The sequence below is a fragment of the Ruditapes philippinarum genome, unplaced genomic scaffold, assembly GCF_026571515.1.
Source record: "Ruditapes philippinarum isolate M1 unplaced genomic scaffold, ASM2657151v2 ctg2047_1_1_1_1, whole genome shotgun sequence".
NCBI lineage: Eukaryota > Metazoa > Mollusca > Bivalvia > Venerida > Veneridae > Ruditapes > Ruditapes philippinarum.
Window position 1 is genome coordinate 595,212 of NW_026858498.1, and position 27,221 is coordinate 622,432.

The following is a 27,221-nucleotide window of genomic DNA, read 5'->3' on the forward strand; positions in this document are numbered from 1 at the left end:
GAAGCAATGATAATGTGCATAGAACATCAAAACAAGAAAAAAGGAGGCAGTTTAAATAGCTAAACATATTGACACACAATGTAATCAACATAACATCTTAAAGGGACTCCACTGAGGTTTTTGGACATGACAGGACTTGGGAATAACTTTTGGAGATTAATGCTCCATTTGATGTAGGTCTAGGTCAATTACTTGTGTGTAAAATTTCAGATCATTCAGTAACTATTTTCCCAAAATAACTATTCTTCTTGTGAAAAATGACCCAAAATTGAAAAGCATTGCAACAAAGAAATTGAGCTAAAAATAAATGTATTTCTGAGTGCATTTCTTTACTTTCTTTTGCATAATGTTTTTATTTAAAAATATCCGAGTTGATTTATGTACAAAATATGTATTCAAATATATGAATTTAGGCTTTTGGACTTCAGTGGAGTTCCTTTAAATCCTAACATTTAAAAATTATGTTGTAAATTTACATGCATTTTATAACAAATTAATTTTCAACTGAATTTTTTAGTTTGTTCCTGTTTTTTTCAATAATAATTATAATATAAACCTTTTTTTTGCCAATTTTATTTTCAACCATTTCCATGTAGAATGTCCCTTAAGCTATAATTACTTTTATGTGTTGACAATTTCTTTTGCTATTATACTTACTTTCAATGACTTCGGTTAATGATCGGTAATTAAAAGCTAATCTGTAAGATCTATTTGCATAAATACCCTATAAATGGCTTATCTAACATACTTCTTATTCATGGATCAGGTCTTCAGAGACAATTGTTTACTTCAGAATGTCATTAACCAAGAGTCATTACCACCGACTTAACTATATCTATAATAGGCAATCTATTTAGCATGCTATTTCTCCACCTAAGTTCATTGGTGTATTCCGTTGACTAGCAAGAATATTTCTAACGGGACTAAAGTCTGTCACACTGGTATGAACTGGTTCCCTATCATTTACTTCCATTACAGATTCATCTACTAATGGGGAACCATTATTCCCATAATTAACAACCCAGCCAAGACCTTTTTCTTGAGCCGCGGCAAGGTAACGCTTTCTACGATTGATTTTATAAACTCGTATTCTTTCCAACTCTTGATCTTCATCGTCTAGCTTGAATTCCCATCGCAAACTTTCTTCACTTCGAATTCTCGCTGCCTCCTCGGCGGCTTTATTTATAGCGCTTTTTTGCGGATCAATTTTCATAGTTTTTTCTCGTTCTCGTTTTGTAGCACCACTCGAAGAAGTTTTGGTACCAGTTTTCGTTTTACCCTTTTGGGCACCATTTTTAGACTTCACAGACATTGTTGAAAGACTGGTGTTTATTGATGAAATTTCATCGAAATTTGAAAATGAAACAGTATTTTTTCTGAGTACAGGTTCGGATGTACTAAGGACACTTGCCGACTGTGTGTGTTTTAAAGTTCCACCAACTGGAGTGTCAAGAGAAAATTTCCTTGCCGACGCTAAAACTGAGGATTTAGAATTTTTTACTAAGTCACTATTTATTTTATCATTTTGTGAACGTATGGTAGTGATCTGTGTGTCTGATTCCTGTAAAATTGAAGATTTCACCGAGAGTGTTGGTGACGAGTGATGACCACTGACCGGAGAATCTACTGAACCTGCTCCTGAACCTGCCTGGCGACTTGCGGAGCAGTCTGATTCCAGTTCTAAAATGATAAAAATAAGACCATTAAAACAAAAGTTGGCAACCATGATCAAAATTTAATCACCTCTTGAGCTGTCAACATGTCATGATAACAGACAGATTGAAGTTATAATACATGCTAAATATTATACAGTCCTTGAAGTTGAGCAAGAAATTTAATTTAGTACTTTAATATTGCTGAGAGGGCAGCATAGATCAATTATATTTTTGGCTGCCTTATAATGAAAAGGGTGGGGGAAAAAACTCAATCTCAAGATCAATGGATTCCAGAAACCAGTAGACTTAGGGATAAAAGCTATAAAGTTGGTGGACAAGCTCAGCATGCATGAAACATACTGCATTACATTTACTTATACTTTTTTGTCCAGTTTACATTTGTTATCTGAATATTTCCTCAAATATTAAATATTGCATATTTTATTGTACATAATGTTGAAGATTTATTATGTCTTGATATTATTATTATTATCTAAGTGTATGGGCCTGAGAGGCCTTGATATTATGCAATAAACTTGCATTAAAAGATAATAATAATGTCTCCTTAATAAGCTATGTCATAAATATGGCATTTAGATACCCAATAACCCCCATGAGCTAAACAAAGCTCCAGCTTTTTTTGATAAAAGTAAACAAACTATCAGGGAAAACACTGGAATTAAAGCTAAACTTACAGGTTGAGTATTATAACACAGAGAAAAAGTTATGGAAGAATGCAGATTTTTTCTTTCAGTAATTCTCCCTATTTAGCACAAACACCTGCAAAAACAGCTACAAACCAACTGTTTAATCTAACATTAGGTAAGTTTAAAAAAGATCTCTCTTTAACACTAGTCTTTCTAATAAAGGAAAATCAACATAAAATGCCAATCTTTTTTATTTTCTAATTGCATGAATGTTTAAGAAGTCGGGTTTAAATTTATTCAAATGTTCAAAATGTAGTCCGCAGAATCTATTCAATTAAAACATGGGATATTTCAAAGTATCACTTGACACCAAACAGCAAATATTTATAATGCAAAACAATTCAACAAATTTATCTTATAACAAGGTTTTATACAGACCTACAGGGTTTTATTATAGGCAAAATGTTTTTAAAATATTTCCTTTTATTTTGATGATTGATTTTCATGTTTACTCAAAGCATAAGTAGATTAAAACCCAAAGAAATGAAAGAAGACAAAAATACAGGGTATACTTCACATTAATTTTGGTTAAAAAGAAATACAAGTGATTTCTTTTGGTATAATGCTATACGAAAACAGAATTAAATGGGATTTTTGTGTTATTCACACAACATTTACGTTTAACAAATAGCCGGGATTAATTTACACCCCCTACTTGTTAATGGGAGATCAAATATTTACATTGTTGTATCGTATCTGTCATAGGTATACTAGTTTGTATTATAGCTTCTTAAAAAGGCCTTAAAATAAATCTTTGATTCTTGTCCCCTTGAACTACCTTTTCCCCCAATTTCTTCCGTGTTTGTAAGAAATTCGTGATTGCATACTGTAACGTTTTTGATCTGACAATGGTAAAAAAAACCTTTTTTTTTTTCCACCAAAGTTTACCCCCAAATTTGTCTAATCTAGACAAAGGCTGCACAGTAGATTATTTTAGATTTTTATTTTTACCGAGACATAAATCATCTCCTGAACGCCTCCAGGACAGACACCCAATTTCCGGGACAATCCTGGATGTCCGGGACAATCTTGGACGTCCTGGACATTATGGCATGTATGATTATATATTTAAATTGTGCATTTCTATAGACATATCGGTCATGATCATGAGTTTGAAGTTCAAGATGAAATGAAAACACATATCTCAGTATCAGGCCAGACTATGGTTCAGCCACCTTAGTAACAGTCTTACCAGATTTTTAACCACTCAGTGAGAGGTTCCATTATTCTTGGCAGACAAGCTTACAGTCCAGCTGATTCTTGATAATCCCTAAAATTCACATAATAGACAATTCTCAAAATGAAAATTAGACAACTCCATTCAAGGAAATTTAGCATTTAAGAGTTTAATTCTCAATTCTTGCATTATTAAACAGAATCTTTTTACAGCTTTTCTTTTTTTTCAAGTTTTTTCTCTCTAAAGTTCACTCTTTTTTTCTTAAGCTACCAACATTAATTATAAATACAAAGATTTTTTTTTTGGCCAAACATATCAGAACTATCAAATGACATGTTTTACATTTGATTGATCTCTTCCTTTTTTGTGTAGTCTTAAAGGTTATTTCAATTCAAAAACCTTTAACTATCTTAACCAATAGTTAAGCCAGTCTAGCTTCAGCTCTACATGTTCATTCAAATTATAAATATATGGTATGAATTACAATGCAAATTTTTCAATCAACTCAATCAACAAGGTCATTAATTATAATTGGAAACTATCAGCATAATAAAACAGTAGTGACTATGAATTTTTCAACAGTGCTTTTTATAATGTCTCAAGATGAGTAAACGAATAATAATATATATATAAACCCTGTAATATTTGCTATATTATTATAGTTGCTGGGCAGAAAGAGTTAAGGGAGATTAAACAATGCAGCTCTGTCTGTTTCTTAGTCCTTCATTGAAAGACATTGCATTTTTTTTAACAGTTTGACGTTTATCAGAAAATGCATTAAAGCGAATTTGACCTATAAAAAAAGCTTCGAATCTGCCATTTACATCTAAATATTTGGACTATCTGTTTCTAGACCTATTTCAGAAAAGTGAGGTCAGGTGAAATTAGGCGCGCTTATCAGCTAGTGGCTAATACTAGCTGACCATTAAATAGCAAGATAATATATTACAAAACACATTAAACTTAAGCAAGTTTCTGGAACCACAGGCAACAAGTGCAGACCAAAATCTGCCAGCACTAAAGTCTGTCGCTATCTGATTATAACTTCACTCTTTGCTGGTCAGTATTTATCGAAAAAAATTCCCTATAAATGATTAATGGCTATGCCAAGTCAAGTCAATTTAAGATATTAGGGTTAAAATTAGGTAACTGTTAGCAATTTTTTTAGGAAAGTATTTGAAGAATTAAAGAATTATTTAATAAAGATATTTATAGTTGCTGTATTAACAAAATTAGTGGTAAAATTAGCGAAACTGTTTCAGCAATATATAGGATAACTTATTCATTCAAGAATAAAAGAATTGGACGCAGCTTCGTGTAATATAATACTTAATTCTATGAAAAATAACGTTGAATAATTTAAACAAATTACTTCATTCTTTATCTGAAAAGGTCAAAACTATTATTAGCCATTAACTAATTATTATAATTACGTTTGTTTGCCTTTTTTTATTCTAGTAAATAGAAACTTTTCATTTCAAAATATTTAAAATTACAAATTAAAATTCAATTTTCATTTAATCCTGAAAAAAAAACACACACTTTCTAATTCAAATATAAATTTCATCATATTTGTCTCACCATAGTATAATCCGGTCTAAATCCTGTTTATCCAGCAATAAAAGCGTTATTCCCAATCGCAGCACTTTAATTCACAAGAGGTTTCAATCGTTTTTTTAAGACTTTTTTAAATAAATTCAATCGTTAAACCATTTAATCTATTATAAATGAGATATGAATAAACAAAGGTGTTGCAGAGTAGCCAAGTTTTGATATTAACAGATTATAAAAAAAAAAGGACACGGGGGTATAAATAAAATGTGGTTTCTTATATATCTTTCGACATGACCACATACAATGTTTAAATGAAAATGAATATGTTTACAAATGTTTTGGTTACAATAGAAAAAAGTCTAAATTTAGAGACTACTGATATAGGATTTCATCATGTCCCTTTCTTTACAAAGATTTATGAATAGCGTGAAAAAGATATACCATTTCTAAACTGATATTATATCTCCTAATTGAATAGATAGCATTGTCTTATCGGAAATAAGTAACACGACACTTCTGTTATTCTACGTGTCCGCATTTACTTAAAAAATACAACACTTAGCCAAGGTTATTCTATTACCATCCAATCAGATTCAAAGCTTCATGCCAATAGAATCTGCCTGCTACTGAAACTATTATACCACATTGAACATCATATACAGTAAAACGGACTTGTTCATCACGGATGTCTGACAGCTGATCATGGTCTCTGCAATGGTTGCATTGGTAGAATCAAATGCCTTCAGACTTAGACGTTATTTGAAAGTCAAAACAATATTTGAAGCAGAGAAAAGCTTAGGGCACAATTACTCGATCATCAAAAATATCATAATATTTGCTCCACTTTAATGGCATAATTATAATATACCTAAGTTTTAGGTCATCATATAGTAGAATTAGTGCTATAATCTTTACAGTTGGAGCATTAAAATATTGTAAATAAATAATATTGTTCCAGCTTAAGTTAAGAAACTGTTTATTATAAAACCAATAGGAAGAGACTGAGAGTTCAATGATATTGTACCAACTAGGAACCATTTACTATAACTAAGAGGGAACCATTTATTATAATTAAGAGGGAACCATTTATTATAACTAAGAGGGAACCATTTATTATAACTAAGAAGTAACCATTTATTATAACTAAGAGGTAACCATTTATTATAACTAACATTTATTATAACTAAGGGGGAACCATTTATAATAACTAAGAGGGAACCATTTATTATAACTAAGAGGGAACCATTTATTATTACTAAGAGGGAACCATTTATTATAACTAACATTTATTATAACTAAGAGGGAACCATTTATAATAACTAAGAGGGAACCATTTATTATAACTAAGAGGGAACCATTTATTATAACTAAGAGGTAACCATTTATTATAACTAACATTTATTATAACTAAAAGGGAACCATTTATAATAACTAAGAGGGAACCATTTATTATAACTAAGAGGGAACCATTTATTATTACTAAGAGGGAACCATTTATTATAACTAAGAGGGAACCATTTATTATAACTAAGAAGTAACCATTTATTATAACTAAGAGGGAACCATTTATTATAAATATGAGGGAACCATTTATTATAACTAAGAGGGAACCATTTATTATAACTAAGAAGTAACCATTTATTATAACTAAGAGGGAACCATTTATTATAACTAAGAGGGAACCATTTATTATAACTAAGAGGGAACCATTTATTATAACTAAGAGGGAACCATTTATTATAACTAAGAGGAAAAGTACAGTAAGGTGTACAGCATTAGGGACTCCCTAAAATCCAAAGTTGTCAGAGTGGCTCTGAATCCAACCAGTCGTGAAATTCTCATCTGACACTATAAGCACCATGGTGAAATTCCTGTTTATTAAAGCAAGGATTAGTTAAGTCATCTGGTCAGTCAGTCTTAAGCAATTATTTCTGAATATCTACATCCAAAACGGTTTGGCATTTTAATGTGGAAACGAGAGTAAGAAACCTCATACAAATGTAATATATTATGCTGTGCCACATAATCTTAAAAAAAACAACAACAAAAAGTTAAACACAAAAAAAAAAAAAACCAAAACATATTATCTTTCACAATTAATTCTGTTGAAACCTAGTATAAATATTATGGAAGACAAGCATAAGTTTTTTGTTTGTTTGTTTGTTTTTGGTTTTACGTCACTTCAACACAGTAAAGGTCATATCGCGACGTTCCAGCTTTACTGGTTGAGGAAGACCTCAGGCAGAGTTCCAGATAATTTTTTGACACTGGGGGTAATTACCCCCACTTTTCAGAATGTGAGGGTAAATTTAGATATATCATAATTCTAAAGAGTACAATTACATGACTTAATTTTTTTGCTGCATCACAGGTTTATTAATAACACACCATTCTCTGATATTCAGGCTTCAGCATGAATCGCTTCAATTGAAAGGCTTTTACCATATTCTTAATTTTATTTTACATTGTTTACAACAAAAATCGGTGACAATACCAGTGATTTTTCTCACTTAATTGGGAAGAGGCCTGAGCCTCTTGATTTTGGGAAAAATTATCGCTACAACTGCTGATTTGGGAAGTAAAAAAGCTGGTTTAAGTTCAGATTTTTGGGAAAACTGCATGATTTTAAAGAAAATTTCAATTGGGAAGAGGCCTTTTTTCGGAGTCTGTTATATAAGTAGGAAAATCACTGAATACATAAACTATAACATTACAAATTATCACCTGTCAATTGCTGATTTCTGTATATTTATTGCACCTTCATTAGCCCATACATTGCCAGCTTTAAATTTATGACAAGTCAGACATTTCATTTGCACTTCAATAATTTGCAGCCACGGATAACTTTTTTGACAATTTTCAAGTGTTGTATTGCGATTCACAGTTATGTGAGCCCTTTTCACTTTAAATACACTATCTAAAATGTCTTTAACAATTGGGTTTACAATTGTTTTAGCAGGCAACTCAGTCGTGTTAAAAAAAAATGTCAATTTTCCTGTGCTTTGGCTTGGAAGCAGCCATGATGTAAGTTTTTATTAATAAACGCTTGCAATAATAAAGGAAATAAAGCAACACATTTTAGCAAGCGCCTATGCGATTGACTGGTTTACAGAATGAAAAATAGTTGGAAATATTTGGGCGGGTATTAAACGGAAAAAAGAAACACAGCCAAATGTTAAACAGAATCAGCTGTTTCGAAAATGAAAGTACACACCAAAAACGCTTCGATTTTTTATTCTTTGCGTATGTAATTTATAGCATGCGTAAATTAACGCAAGAAATCTGAAATATAGTGCGTATTGAGTTGATTTTGAAGCGTAAAATACGCCGATACGCACGTTATCTGGAACTCTGCCTCAGGTGCCCTTCCGTGCATTATTCCAAGCATGAACGGGCACCTGAGTAGAACCACCGACATTCTGTAAGCTAGCTGGATAGCTTCCTCACATGAAAGAATCCAAAGTCCCTGTCGGGATGCGAACCCACAGCGGTTAGGGGCAAGTGGTTTGAAGTCAACAACCTTAACCACTCGGCCACGGACGCCCCACAGCTTAAGTTGAAAATAATAAACATATGGTTGAAAACAAAATATAATGAATGATTGTAGTAAGTATAATTCTGTAAACTTAGAATATTGTGTAATTAAAAATGTTTTGATTTGACTCCATTGTTTGTTTAAGCATAATGCACCTCCACAAATATTAACAAAGCCTAGTAAATTATTGACTTTAATGTCTTTATTTCTAGTCTCACTGTCCCTGCCATGCTCAGACCAATTTAAAAATCCTTTTTACTAAAAATCTGATGTGCTGTTCTGTCTTTATCACTTGCAGTATTTTAAAACAGAGATTAATATAATAAATAAATTGGTACAATGTACATGTATGTCAGACAGTCTGACATGATCTTGTCTACTTTTCACAGAAAAGTAACATATATTATTGAGTGGCCATATTTTGTTCACGCATCGAAATTTTTTTTTAGAGTCATTCATCCTGCAGGACAAGTAAGCTTCAAAATCCAATGTGCAATTAGCAATATTTTTCTAATCGTATCCATGGAATTCTCTTTAATACTACTCATAATGTGCTAGTGGACGAGATGAATTTTCGATCTCTGTTGTTACCATGAGAAAGCTTTGGAAGCAAAAAAAAAAATGCAAAATTGGTTTAACAAGCTACATTTTGTATATCTTACTTGTTAATTTATTCATTTACATTTCCAATTAATCCAGTTCAAATTAAACTCAGGTTTCAAGGCACTTAAAATTATGTATATGTATGTATGTATATGTCCCTATCATATCTGTACACCATTTTTAATGACCATTAATTTGTTACTGCGCAAGTGCATTGGTTTTTGGCAATTTCCGTTATAACTTATACATGTTACGCACATAACTTCTTTCATCAATTAGTGTAATTAGCAGAAGAAGTTTCAAAACACAGTGATTTCCCTGTTTATATGACAGACTCAGTTAAAAGGCCTCTTCCCAATAGAAATTTTCTTTAAAATCATGCAGTTTTCCTCAAAATCTTAACTAAAACCTGCTTTTTTTTCTTCCCAATTGAGCAATTTTAGTGATACTTTTTCCCAAAATCAATAGGCTATTAGGTCTCTTCCCAATTAAATGAGAAAAATCACTGGAAATAAAACTTATAAAAAAAAACCCACTTTATTTGAAGTTGTGGAATGTAAATTTAAGTGTGGACTACAAAATAATTGCATGTGTTTAAGATGTCAATTTATGACGTCAAACTTGGAACACTTAGACATGAAAGTTTGACGTCTGATGATAAAAGACCAGAAACCCTCTGACCACCATTGCGGTAAGCCAATGTTTTTATTTCTCTGAAATTATTTGATCTTCTTTTTATTTCCCCACTTTTTTTTTTCCCCCCCCCCCCCCTCAGCAGACTTGAGCATGCTAACTAATGGATATAAGGATAACATGTAAGAAGCAAAATTTTCTGATTCCTCCAAGTTCATAATCAACATGTAGAATTCACTTTTATACAATGCTCATGATGACTTTATGTACAGTACAGCTTTAACAATTTTTCCAAAATCTGCCAATCCCCGCGAAAGTTTAACAGGCGGATTGTCACTGAGACTTCCTTGCTATAGTTATGATTTCCGCTCATCACCCGATCAGGTGAAATTCACGCTGTGGGATATTGTCACCATGGATCACTGTGAAATAGTGCAGGGACATTTGCTCTCTCGAGTGACCATTTATCAATTTATTACACATATTTACTTGCGTCTGTAAAAAGTAACACACACAACATTCACAAGTCTCCAAAAATTTATGTTTGGTGGATATTTGAATGCCCGTTTAAAAATGTTAAAATATTGATTGTAAGTTACCAAAATTCATGGCCCATTGTTCAAATTCCATAGCTCTAAAATACACAAAAGCACTAAAGCCCGTCTCACACAAAACACGGTTGGACACACGATTCCCATACCGTATACTCGGTTATACACGGGTTGACTGGTACGAGTTTAGAGCTCCAACCGTGCTTGTTGTTTAGTTGGCACGAATTAGACTCGAATATAGCACGAGTATGTACGAATTGAGCACGGATATACTCGGTCAAGCAAGGTTTGAACACGATTTGCATACGAATACATACGACTGTTGTACGGTTCCAAGTACGGTCTTGTACGGTCCGGTACGATTAAACATGACTTTTACTCGATTTACTCGACTTTCACAGGGTTTACATAGGGTCCCGCCGCTTTTTGTTCGAGTTAGGCTGAAATATCACATATTTGTGTATGTTTTGATATTAATAAACCCATTTTGATTACTTGGCTTAATTAATTTTCGAAATTTCAACAAAGAACACTTATATATAGATCATTATAACACTGCACGTTTGTAACGTCGCTTTTCATTGGATAATCGTGACGTTTATATATTTTTATATACACGGCTGTTGTCGATTTATAAAGAAATCTCGCTTTATTCCTCTAAAAATGATGCTTGCTGTAATATAAATTCGTTATAAAGATTGCTAACAGATTATATGGCCTTATAAAAACGACTGTTTGCAATATAACCCTCGCCTAGCGGCTCGGGTTATATTTACAAACAGCCGTTTAAATAAGGTCATATAACCTGTCAACAATCTTTATAACTAATATTAACATCAATAAATGAATAAAAAGTGAAGCAATGTAAAATGAATGTGTCTTTTTTTCTGTTGTGTATCGGTTGCTGGAGGGTCCACCGAGCTGGTATTGGAGTCTGAATCCCTGGGAGACACGGTTATTGCCAGTTGGTCCTCTAGCTTATCAGGGTCAATAAGTTCGAGTGGTCGGTGGGCCTGGATGGCTCTTCTTGTATTCTTTCTATGCGTCCAAAACTTCTTCTTTGGATACATTCTAGTGTGATGCAGCAATCACTCTAATGGTAGGGTGGCAGCAGGTAGTTGTGTTTTTTTTGTACAGTTCTTGCTGACGTAGAGGCCGTGTTAGACCGTACGAGGCCGTGTGAGACCCTGTATACTCGTACTTTACCGTGTCGGCCATGTATGTTTCGTATATGAACCGTATTGGTCGTATGGCGATCGTATGAAACCGTGCGTGCACTCGTTTGAATCGTACCGTGATCTTGTGACATTCGGGTGTTAATCGGGTGTTGGATGTAGGACTTGGGGACGGTCTCGAACGATTCCATACGATTTATATACGACCTTGATACGGTTTGGCTCACTCGTGGAGTGAACTTCACATACGGCTGTATATACGGTCTCATACGGTCTCACACGGTCTTGTACGGTCGCTTATACGGTCATACACGGACATGGCATCCGTACCAGTTTTTTAAAAGTTTTAAAATCATACACGGCTTACACGGATACACTCGAATGGCCCGAGTGTAACTCGGATAACGCTATGGTTAGTTCGGTTATATGTACGATTAACATGGGTGGCCAACCGTGTAAGCCGTGTGTCCTGTGTGAGATGGGCTTAACACAAAGTGGCATCCATAAGTAAATGAAATATAATGTGTTCAATGTTAAATAATATACACAAAATTTACATAAACGAGATGACCTTTGACAAATGACTTTAAGTTGGCTATTCAATCTTTGATGTTTACACACCTGCCGAATCATCAAAAAGTGCAGACACTCAATTGACTTCAACCCTTTTTATATATCAGGAAAAAAAATTAAATTTTGTCAAGAAACGATTACACATCTTTAATTATTGCTCAAAAGTAAAAGAAAAAGTTGGATAATTATCGTGTCAATTATTGACATATTATAAATTCAATATTTAATCTCTATAGTGATATACACTCAGCAAAAATAGAAAACTGACAGTGTATATTTTATTATTATTTTCAGGAAATCGATGATGGAAATGTAAAGCATGAAAAAGAGATGCATGCACAACATTGATATGCATTTTGTTGTTTATTAATTATGTTTAAGTTTGCTAAATTACGCTAGTTGTAAGGAAAGGGTCAAATTCATTTTATCAATTTTGTGGCTATAACGTTTTGACTACGTACAGATAGGTTTTAATCATTTCATTAACTGTTTTAAAATGCATGCGATATTTTCATTTCAAATTCGATATGCTCTATCGGATTCATATCTGGAGACATTGCTGGCCATTGCATGGTATTGACGTTGGCTGCAGCTAAGCGAGTGCGAGTGTGTGAGGCCACGGGCGTTGTCTTGTGGAAACCCAACAGGACCGTTTCTTTGCATAGATGGATGATAGCCTCAGCATTCAAGACTTTGTTGATGTAACTCTGGGCGTTTAAGTTGCTGTGTATAACAATAAGCCAGGTCTTTCGTCCACCCATTATCCCGCCCCATACCATGACGCTTCCACCACAGAAACAATTATGCTGTCTAACAGAGACAGGTGCAAACCTTTCGCCCTTTCGAAGGTAAATTCTTACACCGCCGTTGGCATGACTGAGATTTAACAAGACTTATCTGAAAACAGGACAGTATTCTTGTCACGTTGCGCCAGTGACGGTGCGCACATGCCCACCTGACGATGGTGGTAAGTGAGAATACCGCCTGTATATGGGCGTCACGCTCTAATCGGGCGTTGTTGTGGGCGCAACCAATTGCGATGGTTTGTGCAGTTACGTTAAACGCGGGCGCGGTCAAGGTCGCCGGTCTGAACCTGAGTTAAAACAATTGCACGGTCGTCCCTTTGGGTAGTTGCCCTTGGCCTACCTGGCCTTGGATGACTGTGCACATCACCTGTAAGTCTATAGCCTCTTACAAGTTCATGAACTCTGTTGCGTTTGCAGTTAAATCTTCTACTCACCTCAACAACAATTTTGATTTCTCTCGGCTTCTGATAAACATGGTATTGTGAAAGCGATCAACTTTAGGTGTGAATAACACTAAATTGTTACTGAACACATGTAAAGTGCCTTAAAATATCACTGTCTATCTGACATCGTTCAGCATGCACCGGGCTCACGTGTAGCCCCGTGCAAAAACTAAAATTTTCGCTCAGCTGCATTCTACTTACAATACGAGGTCAAAACAAAAAACATGTATAGTCAGGGTTCTCGGGGACGCTTATTTCGGCGTCCCGGTACGCATGTTTATTACAGCTGGACGCAAATATTTCAGAGCAAGGATTCCACGTACGCTTAATTTTGCCTGGGGACGCATAAAATTACCGATTGTTTACAACCACAAATACACAAATACGTCAGCGCGTGTCAGTCTATAGGTAGGCGGTCCTATGCACATCGACCCGTGAAGCGATTAGCCAATCAGCGATAACGCTTCCGATCATTATCACGCAATAGTGATCAGACTAATGTATACACGCGCTGTACATGTAATTACCAGATATAACACAAGGTGATAATTTTATATCTTTGATCAACAGTTGATTGGAAATTAGCAAATTTTACCGACAAAAGGATAAAATTATCGACTACTTACGCCGCAAGTTTAAAGACTGTTTTCTTTAATTACAAATGAGTGTAATTTTGAATGATTGTCGAACATTTTCGGCATTTTCTAGGCACAATTTTGCTTTAGTTTCATTCTTGCAAAAATGTTCTACAAGAGTATTAAGAATTTAAGATATTGTGCCGAAATGCCAAGACAACAAACACAAATACACATATGCTTTTCTTTGATCCGAAAATTGATCCCGAACATCGGCGATTTCACTTTCGCCAGAAACCCTAAAATTTCGCAAAAATTCTCAGTTTCCAATCCAAACACGTGAATGAATTGTTCTTTTATTATTTAATCAACATTAAATCTTTAAATATCGATCTTCAATTTGCCCCCTTTTGAAGATATTTGCTAAAATAATTGCCGATCGGATGAATCTCTTACACACTGTGTGAAGCTGTACACGATTTTCCTATTCATTCCGCTAAACGTTGCCTATATATAGACATTTACAAATATAAACTTTTTGTCTTTAGAGTGGACTTATTTAACCAGAATAAGATTTGATTTGGTATAAATGTGAAAAAAAAAACACAAAAAAAAACGATTTCCATGAATTGTGTTGATGCATTATAATGAAATAATTTCATAATAAATATTAACAACAAATCAATAATTCAGAGTTTTTTTTTGAATAACTGTAAACTTTGAAAGTCTCTTGAAGATTCAAAATATCAGCAATGCTATTGTGAGCATTGAATGACTAATCTATAAACATATTAATTGCGACACGCTTTTGGACTCCAACTTTTTCAGGGTTGGGAGTCCATGGACTCCATGTTTTAAAGTCCTAGTGAGAACCCTGTATAGTGTATCAATATTACATGAATACTTACTATACATGTTTTGATTCAAATCACAAATTAGAAAATAAAAATAAAAGAAATATAGTGTCAGGTTTCTATTTTTGTTGAGAATATATTTCATCTATCTATATCTATCTATCTATCTATCTATCTATCTATCTATCTATCTATCTATCTATCTATCTATCTATATCTATATCTATATCTATATCTATCTATCTATCTATCTCTGAATACTGCCAACCCCTCTCGCGAGTGTTATAGGCAGGAAATTGTGCGCGTCGGTGTGTTAGTAAAATGTGTGAGAGAAAGTAAAAACCTGAAAATGAACATGATCAGGACAGTGAGAGACATTGAAAACTTCTAGTCATTGTTAAAATATTTTTGTTAGTAAGGGTGAAAGAAAGATTTAAAAGTAAAAACACAACAAGTCAACTAATACTGTATCTTAACCACTGCCTGTTTGTATTGATCTAGATCAGGCAGGGTGACAATGTTCCTTGGGAGCTGGTTCCAAAGTGTGATACAGTGGGGGAAGAAGGAGAACTTATGGTAGTCTGATGTAACCTGTATTTTCCTAAGAGAGAGGGGATGCATATGTCTAGTAAGCCTAGATGGAGTTTTAATGTAGGTGGGAAGGCTAATGGCTACTAGGTTATGGTAAATTTTAAAAAACATAATAAGTCTAAAGTCTAGTCTGCGATGCTCGAGAGAACGCCAGCCAAGATCTTTCTGCTATCTCTGAGTACTGCCAACCCCGCTCGCAAGTGTTATAGGCAGGAAATTGTGCGCGTCGGGTGTGTTAGTAAAAGGTGTGAGAGTAAGTAAAAACCTGAAAATGAACATGATCAGGACAGTGAGAGACATTGAAAACTTCAAGTCATTGTTAAAATATTTTTATTAGTAAGGGTGAAAGAAAGATTTAAAAGTAAAAACACAACAACTCATCTCAACATCTTCACAACATCTCTTAAATCTATTTCAAATAGGCCTAAACATTTTCTATCAGCTTCATTAACTGACAAAAAAAGGGCTTGATCCCTATCAGTTTCTTGATAATATTTTTCGCTAAACTTAGTCATACATTAAGTTATAGTACCTGTTTGTTCAAGTGCACGTAAACCTTCCACTTCCAAAATATCTGGACTCTGATCATTTTTTAAAGGCTTTTTATTCTTCTTCTTCTTTTTGCCAGCTGATTTTTTCGCTTTTTCCGATCCCATTGGTATTTTTTTATTAGTCTGCTTTGCACTATTATTTTTATCCATATCAAAAATGAAGAAACAAACGTGTCGGTGTTTTGTCGTTTTGAAGGGCCGCCATATTGTTTACACCGAGCAACACAGAAAGATTACACAAAAAAGTAGCGCGTATGTTTTACTTTTCTGTTAATTTTTTTTTGGTCAAGTTCAGAAAATATTAAATAACTTTAAACTACAGATAAAACTATCACGAAAAAATGGGGAAAAAACTACATTCATTGCTTTTATGAAAAGTGTTTTCCTGTTGCTAAGGTAATCAGTGCGTGAACTTTTTACACGGTGTCTTGTGATTTTGATGTTCATGAAAATTCTTATTTAGCGCGCGAAAATGAATAATTGCGGAGGCGATGAATTTAGCGATAATGAAGACGAGATACTGACGACAGCAATAGAAAATTGTAATTTACCTGTTTTGGAAGCCCTTATTTACTGTTTGTTTTTACTTTAAACAAATTTTAAGTTCATTCCTACATTTTGGTTTTCTTTCATTAGTTTTCGCGATTTGCTACCCCATTGCTTGCCTGTCTGTATGTCACAAACTACGCACCTATAGTACCGGTTGGAAACTATAGGGTAGCTTATGTTCGAAATAACATTTTAGCTCGACTTTTTGATAAGAATAAGTAAGAGCTATCTTAGTCACCTGAGCGTCTGTGTCGCTGTCAATATAAAGCTTAACATCAGCGCTCCAGATAATTTTTTTGGCCAAGGGGGTTTTACCCCTCAAAATTTAGAGTGATGGGTAAAATGCAAATTCTGCAAAACTTAAGGGGTAAAATCTGTCAAAAAACGCGTTTTGCATTTTTTATAAACAAATTAAACTTATTGTTGTGTTTGTTTGTTTGTTTTTCTTTTTTTAGAAAAACCTTTACAAATTAAATAATGATTTAATGTGAAACAATACAAAACATGCCATGTAAAGTCAGACTTCCAGAGTATACTGGAACTCAAGTTTAGGATACACAGCAAAATTATCAGGGCTTCCATTTTCAAAATTTGGAAGTCAAAGACTTCAAAATCTCTGATATTTGAAGTCACATTATATAGGTTAAGAAGGAAAAGTATTGATTTTCGAAAGTCACAGGCCAAATGAAGGAGAAAATGACTCCCAAACTTCCACTAGTGGAAGCCCTGAAATTATTTTATTTTCTAGGAGTCAATATTTTTCTTTTTTTATTTTGTTGGCATGTACCTTATCATCAGTGTAAGAAATTAGGATTTGAATCCACTAGGCTGGTCGGACTACCAATTTGGAATATTCACTAGCCCGAAAGACATTTCACTAGCACGATTCATTTGTTCAAAACAGTTGTTTATATTGTCTCTAAAAATACAGTAGCCTGGTCGGGCTTGTTACTGTGAAAAGTTGCTAGCCCGAGGAGAAATTTAGTAGTCAGGGGCTATAGGACTACTGCTAATTTCGAATACTGTATCATGTACTCCAGTTTGAACAATTATAGTTGAAATTAGAATTAAAGAAACATAAAAAAGATTTTTTTATCTTTCCTTAAAAAAAGTATTGGTCTGAGAGAAAATTGTCCGTAACTGTAGACTGGGTACGAAAATATTGAGTACAAAACTGCAAGTGAAAAACATGTTATTTTGTTCCAACAACAAAAGTTAAAGAAATTAAAATATATTTTTGTTTATATTGAGGCATTAGCATGTCAATAGATGCCTAAACAAACTTAATACTGTGTTATCTCCTACAACGATTATCTGGCACAAATTTCATCAACAATTTCACAGGTTGATCTACGGGAGTTACCTCCCTTCTGTATTTCCTGCTACTTTCGTTTTTAACATGCGTTGTTGGCAGTTTTCAATGCAATAAAATGGAAATATATTGTATTTTTATGCTCAAAACATTTTCTTTCTACATATCAAATGTTTACACTTCTATTCTTTCACGCATAAATTTTGAAATACGAGCGTATTTTCATTTTGTTGTGCGTAACTGTGACGCACGAATTTTGAAAGTGATGCGTAATATTTCAGATTTTCTATGCGTATTTTACGCTTATACGCAAGCTATCTGGAGCTCTGAACATTTTAACACAAATGGGGCATCTGTCATTTTTGGAAGACAAACTGCATTTTCTTTAGTCGGCTGTCTGCATTAAGCTTGCCTGTATTTTTATTTTGTTAGTCATGACTACTCTGTTGTTAAGCAGTTCTAACTTGCAATATGGCCGATTTTAAAAGTAATGCAATCCAGGGGAAAATTGAAGTTCAGCATAGGGGGCATTTGTCCATTTTTAACAGCAAGTTTTGTTCAATTTTTTTTCCAAAATGAGGCATCATCTTTCTAAATCTTAATCATGGGCCTTTTTCATAATTGCTGAAAATTAGCTTGTAATGTTTAAATTATAGTCCTGATTAATTATACCATAGTTACAATTTCAATTGTTAATTTGTAGACACTTATATGTTTCAATTATTTTTCATTACAATTGGCCACATTAAGCATAATTTAAACATTCATCTCACTTCAGTTGAAGCCAGTTTAAAGCCCAACTCAAGTGTAGCCAAGGATGAAGAGCTTGGAACCCCATTGGAGAGGTTTAGACCAGGATATTTATGGGTCTCTGACCTGACTAGACAGAACTGGTGTGAGCAGCAAGTGTTTTATTCTTTCACTGTACCAGCAATTGTGGAAGAAAACCCAGTCATGACTGAAGGGTCTAGCCTACATTTAGCAAGAGGTATGTTGACATTGCCTGGACTCTGTATGATCTGAAATAGTTTAATAAATTCAAAATTAGGTTGTCTACTTTTGTTCTTAAACCCTTACCAGGCTAATTTAAAATATATTTCAATCTTGATAAAATCATAGGGTAAATGTTAAAGTAAGTATTAACTGAATAGCAAAGTGTGCAGACCATCATCTGAAACAGTACATATGAGCGGCGTCACAACAAAACCAACATAGTGCGTTTGCTGATCAGGATCCATGCTGTTCTCTTACAAACCCTATTACATGAAGAGAAACTGATCGCGAACAACATGTGCAGGAAGGTCTGGATCTATGCTTTTTTTCCCTTATATAAGGCCCCTTCACAATTAAAAATTGAACTTTTTTTCACAAAGCAGCGGAAAAAAATTAACAATTTCAAAAGAGATTTCACAAAATAATGGGACTTTGTCTACGAAACACATTGTTTACCTTCAATTGCAATAACACAGAAATAGCTTTAATTAAGTAAAATGGTTTTTGTGCTTGTTAACCAGGATAAAGTACCAACTTTAAGCAGATTTTGCACATGTCAGAAATTATAATCAAGCGTTTACGGTTTCAAAATGTCGTGAAATGCCAAGTAATATGTCATTTTTCTTTTCCCACAATTTTGACATATTGTGCTTTTTTTTCACAAAATGAACAGGCCCAGGCCCCTTCACAATTTTGACAAAAAAAGCCCTGTGGTCTCAAAGGCACTTTGTTGGTTTTGTTATGGCGAGGCACATAATTATGTGTTGCTCTTGTTCTGCAGTAGTTGCATGGATAGATTCAGTTGTCTTCACCAGACAAAAGGGTTATATCCTGAATGTTTCATTTTAGTCATTGGATACTTGTAGGTTCAAAACGGAAATATATACTTTCTTTAAATGCCTGAATATTTATAGTGTTAATGTTGTTTGTTTTATACCATTTAGCCAGGTGCAGTCTAAGGACTGGCAAAATCTGATTTTAACTTGTCTGTTATATCTGAATCAATTATTTACTTTTCTTTATGATATTAATAAAATACATTCTCTTAAAAACATTCACTTGCCCATACAGGCTGCAGGGGTGTCCGTGGCCGAGTGGGTAAGGTCATTGACTTCAAACCTTCTTGACTTCAAACCTTCACCGCTGTTGGTTCGAATCCCGACAGGGACTTTGGATTCTTTCACGTGAGGCTAGCTAGCTTACTGAACGTCGGTGGTTCTACTCAGGTGCCCATTCGTGCCTGAAATAATGCAAGGAAGGGCGCCTGAGGTCTTCCTTCACCAGTAAAGCTGGAATGTCGCGATATGACCTATAGTGTGTCGATGTGACGTAAAATCCAAAACAAACAAAACCATACAGGCTGCAGAACAATCTCGGCAAAACAAATTATTTTTACTGCCCCTGGTACATAGTTAAATTAAAAAAAAATTGTAAGGAAAGACATGTTTAGATATTGCCTGAATAGGCTGTACTTTTTGTTACTTTGCTTGACCAAATAATTTAGCGCTGTGAAATATGTGAAATGATTTATACATATAATGTCCACATATTTAGCTCAGCTTAGCTGGCCTTGGTATTGTTGAATGTCTGTCATCTGCCACCAGTCAGCATTTAGTTGGTTAACAATCCAGTGGTCATGTTTACCTCAATTGTCTTAAAATTTGTCAATATGAAAAGCTTTGGTAGTTTAGCGTGGAGGAAGATAGTCTAGTACTGGTGTAACTCTCCAGGAACGATGGTTAGGAAACTACCCGCCTTTTATGACTGAAATACTGTTAGAAAAAGGCGTAAAATGAAACAAACAAACAAACAAACAAATATGAAAATCTAGGTCACATGACCAAAAAAAAGAAAAAATCTTTTTAATGCTCTAGAGGCTAATGTTTCAGTTTAAATATCCTGAAAGTTGATTTTAAGATTGTTGAGGTGATTTCTATCTCAAGTTCCAGTATGGGTCATCTGGGGTCAAAAACTAGGTAACACATCCCAAATGTGGAAAACCCTTGTTTGCATTTGCGCTATTTTAGATGCAGGTATGAACATTGTGATATCAATTAATACTCGTATTAAGGCATTATATCTGATTTTCAACTTCATATAATGCTATAGCATAATTAATGTTGTTATCATTCTGTCTGTAACTATAGAAGATTTATGTATGTTTTATATACTTTGTTCTTACAGAGCTGGCAGTTCATGATGTGGTTCAAGTAAAGGTCACATCTAGTGAAGATATTTGGGCAATCAAAGTATTGAATCTTCTATCCTCTCTGATCTCCTTACTTAATGGTCAGACTGTTGCTAGAGAGATTCCCATATTTGGAGCACCGTTTGATGAAGACGTGTTTATTGTTGGTCTCATCGATGAACTGAGATTTGATCCAACATCATTTCAGTTGGATCTGTGGGAGTTTAAGACTCGTAAATATAAAAGTATGCCATCAAAGTCGCAGCAAGCTCAGAATAGGTTACAGGTAATGCTGTACAAGAAATTGTTTGATGACCTGGTCGAAGGTAAACTAACTAAGGAAGTAATTGCGAAACATTTAAAACTAAATATGAATAGAACATTTGGTAGTGATATCCAAGCTACTATTGATGATAAATGCTTAACAGGCACGACTCTTAATCAATTGTTGGATATTTTGTTCATTAGAATACAATGCATTACTTGTATTAAAGAAATCGGGATAGAGTACGAACATCAGGGAAGTAAAGAATCTCTTGGAATGAATAGTGTAGATTATGATGATGAAGAATTAGAGAAATTATTTAAGAGTTATCTTGAGTTTTGGAGAGGTAGGAGAGAAGTGAAAGGAGTGGAAATCGAGGAAGCTTGGAAGTGTCAGTCATGTGACTTTGCAGATATCTGTGATTGGAGGAAACGAAAGGCTGAACAATATTCACAACATGGTAAAAAGAAGATTTGATCGAATGATTGATACAAATATCAATGTTCATACAACTATTTTGGGGGTCACTTATCCCCAAATATTTCTTCAGTACATTCCAGTTGTAAGGATTTTGTTGTATATCTCAAAAAAATTCAAATAATATGCAGCTTCTAGCCACCACTCTTCGAGAAATATACAGCTTCTAGCCCTTAAGCTTCAAGAAATACTGCTTCTAACCCACAGTATTGTATGTCTATTACAGGGAGCATATGAGAATCAGATGCAGTTATTATAGGAGGCAAATGTGTCGATGACATTTGGGAGTCAGGAGTTCAAATTTTTTGCAGAGCTTAGATTAATGTTTCTTGTTACAATTCCAGTCATCAAATTTAGCACTGGCCTGGTGGCCCATGGCCAGTGAAAAATTAGTTCAGCCAGTGAAAATTTTATGAAAATTTAGTTAAATATAAAGTAGAATAAATTCAAAACTGGAATTCGAGCTAGTAAATTCAAAATCTTAAATTCATTGACTGCAATTCTGTTGTAAACAAATTAACACTAAACAGTACAATAATTGTCTGTATATATTCAAGACCTTTACTCTACCACTGTTATTGGATTCTGTTTGTGTTGAAATGTATTGCTAAGTGAAGAGGACAGGTACAAAAATGAAGAAGACTATGTAGTTGGTCAGTTAACTGTTTCAAACTTGACATTGCTGATGTGTAAAGTGATATTTTGAGGAGGCGAAAGGGGAAATTAGGATCCTTATTTGTGACATCTTGACACAAACTTGTGTGAATTACAGTCTACATTTAGAACACATGCAGTTTGGAACAGCAAGTTCATTGGGCACCAGTCTAAAAAAAGAGATAAGTGGCATGTTCCATTGATTCAGAAATAGAAGGAAGTATGGATATTCTGTACTGGTAAAAGTTAACATAATGATTAGTGCATGGTTTTATTTAATGTTATCTGTATGTAGGTATTGTTTTATTTGTTTTGTGATGTTAAGAAGTTTCACCTGGGTCTCTTAGGGCGGCCTTCAGCTTTTCTAAAGTTTAAATACGTTATTTTAAGATAAATCATTTCATTCCATATAATTGTCAAATTAAAAAAAAATTAAGGTGGAAAATGAAATTTGCCAATGATAAAATACATAAACAATAAGTGAACGGATACACTAAATTACCTATAAGCTCTCTTTGTATTCAAATTAGTAAAGTGACAGACGATACATTTCCAGATCATTATTTTTTTAAAGGAATAAACTTCACTGACGCATTGTAAATAGCTTTTGGGACGCTGTTTTGAAGAAGGCTTATCAATGATCATAACTCTTTTCCGATACAAAATTTCTGAAATATTTGGTTTGAAATAACACAGAATTGTTTTTAAACAGAAAATATAAAGCTGAATGCCGCTTTAACTTCCCTTTAAAAAAACTTTTTTTTTCCAGCGCAAATCATGTATAACAATGTTTCATTTTAATATAAGGTTTCCTTTTATGAGCACTTTACAGGTTAAATCTTGCATTAAAACATGGATGAATATAAATACAATTTATGTTTAAACAGTTGAATGTGTGAGCATTTGTGTCCTATGGACACTTTGCTATAGATCAAGCGTTTACTTGGAAATCAATTACAACATTTTTTCCTAAAGTGTTTTGTAGGATCTTTTAATATATTTATAAGACATTAAAGGGTTTCAATAGGCTGACAGTAAAAAATTGTTCTTTAAAAGAATTTACTCACCATTATATTTTAGCCATATAGGGCTGTTTTGTTTCATGTATGGAAAATGAACATACTGTACATGATGAAACAAATACCTGAATGAAATGTTTGAATCAATTCTCCAAAAGTGAATGGCATCTAAAAATATGCCAAGCTTGCCTACAGCATTTATGTAGAATATCACTAGCATAGACTGAGTATCACAAGTTTAGAGTAATACATTGTAAACATGTGTATCTACACTCAAGGACCTTAAAGTCTTAGACATTAAAACCACTGCTTTAAAGGGAGTTGAATGCCAGGGCCTTTTAACTAGTTTTGGGGAAGGGTCCCTAGCCCTTTTTGTGGGGAAAATATGCACGATTTTTGCACTTTTGGGGAAAATATCTATTTGTATATTTTTATATGTTAAAACACCTTTCAGGTTTACGTAAGAAGTTAATTTCAAACATCAACAAATAAAAAGGCATTTCTGAAGATGAATTTATTGCCACTGCACATACAGATTATGTATGGCGTGGATTTGTTTACTTTAGGGGCAAATAGCTCACAATACTTGCACATTTTGAGTTCCACTGTAAGAAAATTTTGACTCATATTTCCCAATAGAAAATCTATGCAGGTCATGCTCAGAAGATACAGTGCTGTCAGTTTCAGCTTTATCACTATTATTTATGCTGGGCTCCGGTTCAGGGGGAGTACATTGACTGCTGGATACTATAGGAGATAAACTAGCAACAGCAGGGTCATCAAATGATCAAATTTTCCCTTTGCGCTGGACTTCTGTTCAGGGGGATTACATGTAGTAATAGATACTGTAGTACTAGGTGTTAAACTCACAGCAGGGTCATCAAATCATCCCTTTTTAAAGTAATTCTTCAAAGTAACAGTACTACAAGCGTCATTCGCTCTTATTTTGTTCTTGTACGCTCGGCAATTGTGTAACATTGTTTACACTAACGTAAATCGGTCTCCCATCATGTCGTATAAATCACATGTTAATCGGAATATCTTCAGTTATAATAGCTCAATAGGAAAGGGCTGAAAAGCTGCGATTGATGACACGTATACCAGAACGAGGCCGGCGGGGTTTTCCCCATGCTGTTTTAAGAAAATTGCCATATCAGACCAAGGCTACAAGTTAACAGCCAATGCATTGAATTAAGGCATCCCTCTTGTCGCTAAATGGATCATTAGCTTTTATTGGACAGAACAGCGATCCATTTTTGTGTCGCCTCTACGGAGTAGTGGCGACATATAGGGATCACTTCTCCGTCGTCTGTCTGTCCATCTGTCCGTCTGTCTGTCTGTCCGTCCGTCCGTCACAAAACTTGTCCGGACTACTGCTCATAAACTACTGGTGCAATTTCATCCAAACTTTACAGGAATGATCAGTATCAAGTCTAGTTGTGCATATTGTCAGCATTTTCGGTTCAGTGATTTTTGTCAGAGTTATGGCCCTTTAATAATTTTTAATTTTAAAGTTTGTCCGGACTACTTCTCTTATACCTCTAATGCAATTTCAATGAAACTTTGTAGAATTGATCTGTAGCTCAAGTCCTTGCGCATATTGCAGGGGTTTTCCGGTTGAATGATTTTTGGCCGAGTTATGGCCCTTTGACAAAAAGGTGTTTTTTTCTGTATGTTGCCAGATACACAAAAGCTTGTCCGGACTACTCCTCATAAACTACTGGTGCAATTTTATCCAAACTTTACAGGAATGATCAGTACCAAGTCTAGTTGTGCATATTGTCAGCATTTTCCGGTTCAATGATTTTTGTCAGAGTTATGGCCCTTTAATTATTTTTATTTTAAAGTTTGTCCGGACTACTTCTCTTATACCACTAATGCAATTTCATTGAAACTTTACAGGATTGATCTGTAGCTCAAGTCCTTGCGCATATTGCACGGGTTTTCCGGTTGAATGATTTTTGGCCGAGTTATGGCCCTTTGATAAAAAGGTCTTTTTTTCTGTGTGTTGCCAGATACGCAAAAGCTTGTCCGGACTACTCCTCATAAACTACTGGTGCAATTTTATCCAAACTTTACAGGAATGATCAGTACCTAGTTTAGTTGTGCACTGTCCGTCTGTCTGTCTGTCTGTCACAAAATTTGTCCCAACATGAAATTGGCCATCATGAGGCGACACATGTGATTACTGATCGCTCTTGTATTATGAAAATGAACATAATCTACAAGATCATTAGATATTTTCAAGTTTTAACATACATGACTGTGAAAGAATAATATGTAAACAATTGCAAATAAACATAGGTACTTTAAATATTTGATGTAAATAAAATAAGAATCCCTGTAAAACAAATATAATTAATTGCATGTTTATCATATAAAATACATTTTTATATCAGATATATATTGAATCATTTTAGTACAAATAACTTGAATTTGATGCATCTAAAATCATAAAAATAAATATACTTTAACAGCCAAAGTTTTTTCTCTTTAAATGAAAGGTAAAGATTTTTCTCTTTAAATGAAAGGTATCAACATTTTCACAGAGAATTTTTGTAGCCATAGAAAGGTGAAATAAAAAAATACTGTCTTAAAAATTTTCCGTTGACGCTTCATAAACAGTAAAAAAAAAAATCTGACACAAATCTTAATCCAGTTTACACCTCAGTTTGTTAACATACATCGATTGCCTTATATGGCAGTAGGGAGTCTAGACACTACGTCACTTGATACCTGTATGTACATGTAAACTGTGTAATTGATGCAGAGTTGTGTAAAGGTTTTTTGGAGTGAACTGACTACTGGATAATAATTGGACCTAATTATTTTGGCCTTTTGGGTGTTAAAACAGGTATTATTTATTATTTATCTGATTGAAACGGATTTTTACCTCTTTCAATCCCTCCTCAGTGTTGGTGCTTACTGTGAGACAAAGCTAGTTTATAATATATTATTTTTGCAACAACATAGATCACAGTTACGTAAAAAATAATAGTTTCAAACATTGCTTATCTTTGATTCTTTGAGATTCTATTGCCTGATCATTATTTTTAACCAGGTTTTCCGAAGGAAAAAACTGGTTATTAGATTGAGGTATGTCGGCGGGCGGCTGGCGGGCGGGCGGGCGTAAACAATTTCTTCTGTGCGCAACTTCTCCTACATTTCTCAACGGATTTTGACCAAACTTTCACAGAAGCTTTGTCATCAAGTGCCCTGGCGCATATTGTCGGGGTTTTGCCATTGGATAATATTTTACCTAATTATGGCCCTTTGTTGTTTTTTCTTATATAGAATATATAGTGAACAATTTCTTCTGTGCGCAACTCCTACATTTCTCAACAGATTTTGACCAAACTTTCACAGAAGCTTTGTCATCAAGTGCCCTGGCGCATATTGTCGGGGTTTTGCCATTGGATAATATTTTACCTAATTCTGGCCCTTTGTTGATTTTTAGTCCCCTACCGGTTTACCGGAGGGGACTTTAGGTTTACCCTCCGTCCGTCTGTCTGTCTGTCCGTCCGTCCGTCAGTCCGTCCGTCCACAAAACTGGATCCCGCAATAACGCAAAAAGTACTGAAAATATTTTAATGAAACTTGATATATGGATAGATGGCAGTATGGAGATTATGCACGTCTTTTTCTTTTCTTCCTATGTTGAAAATTCTGGTTGCTATGGCAACAAATAGACTGAAAATATGGCAAATTTTACACATAACCTGGATCCCGCGATAACGCAAAAAGTACTGAAAATATTTTTATGAAACTTGATATATGGATA

At 34.2% G+C, this 27,221-nt stretch overlaps 2 protein-coding genes across 2 annotated transcripts; one reads left to right on the forward strand and one right to left on the reverse strand.

The window, feature by feature from the left end:
- Nucleotides 1-16,207, reverse strand: LOC132753351 (uncharacterized). The gene is made up of 2 exons (XM_060743808.1): nucleotides 15,965-16,207; nucleotides 1-1,680 (listed from the first exon to the last, which is right to left on the reverse strand). The coding sequence occupies exons 1-2, from the start codon at nucleotides 16,131-16,133 to the stop codon at nucleotides 854-856; spliced, it is 996 nt and encodes a 331-aa protein (XP_060599791.1). The 5' UTR covers nucleotides 16,134-16,207; the 3' UTR covers nucleotides 1-853.
- Nucleotides 16,208-16,413: 206 nt separating this feature from the next.
- LOC132753352 (exonuclease V-like) lies at nucleotides 16,414-26,889 on the forward strand. The gene is made up of 3 exons (XM_060743809.1): nucleotides 16,414-16,525; nucleotides 18,623-18,832; nucleotides 21,022-26,889. Exons 1-3 carry the CDS (start codon nucleotides 16,456-16,458, stop codon nucleotides 21,765-21,767), a joined length of 1,026 nt encoding a protein of 341 aa, XP_060599792.1. The 5' UTR covers nucleotides 16,414-16,455; the 3' UTR covers nucleotides 21,768-26,889.
- Nucleotides 26,890-27,221: the final 332 nt, after the last annotated feature.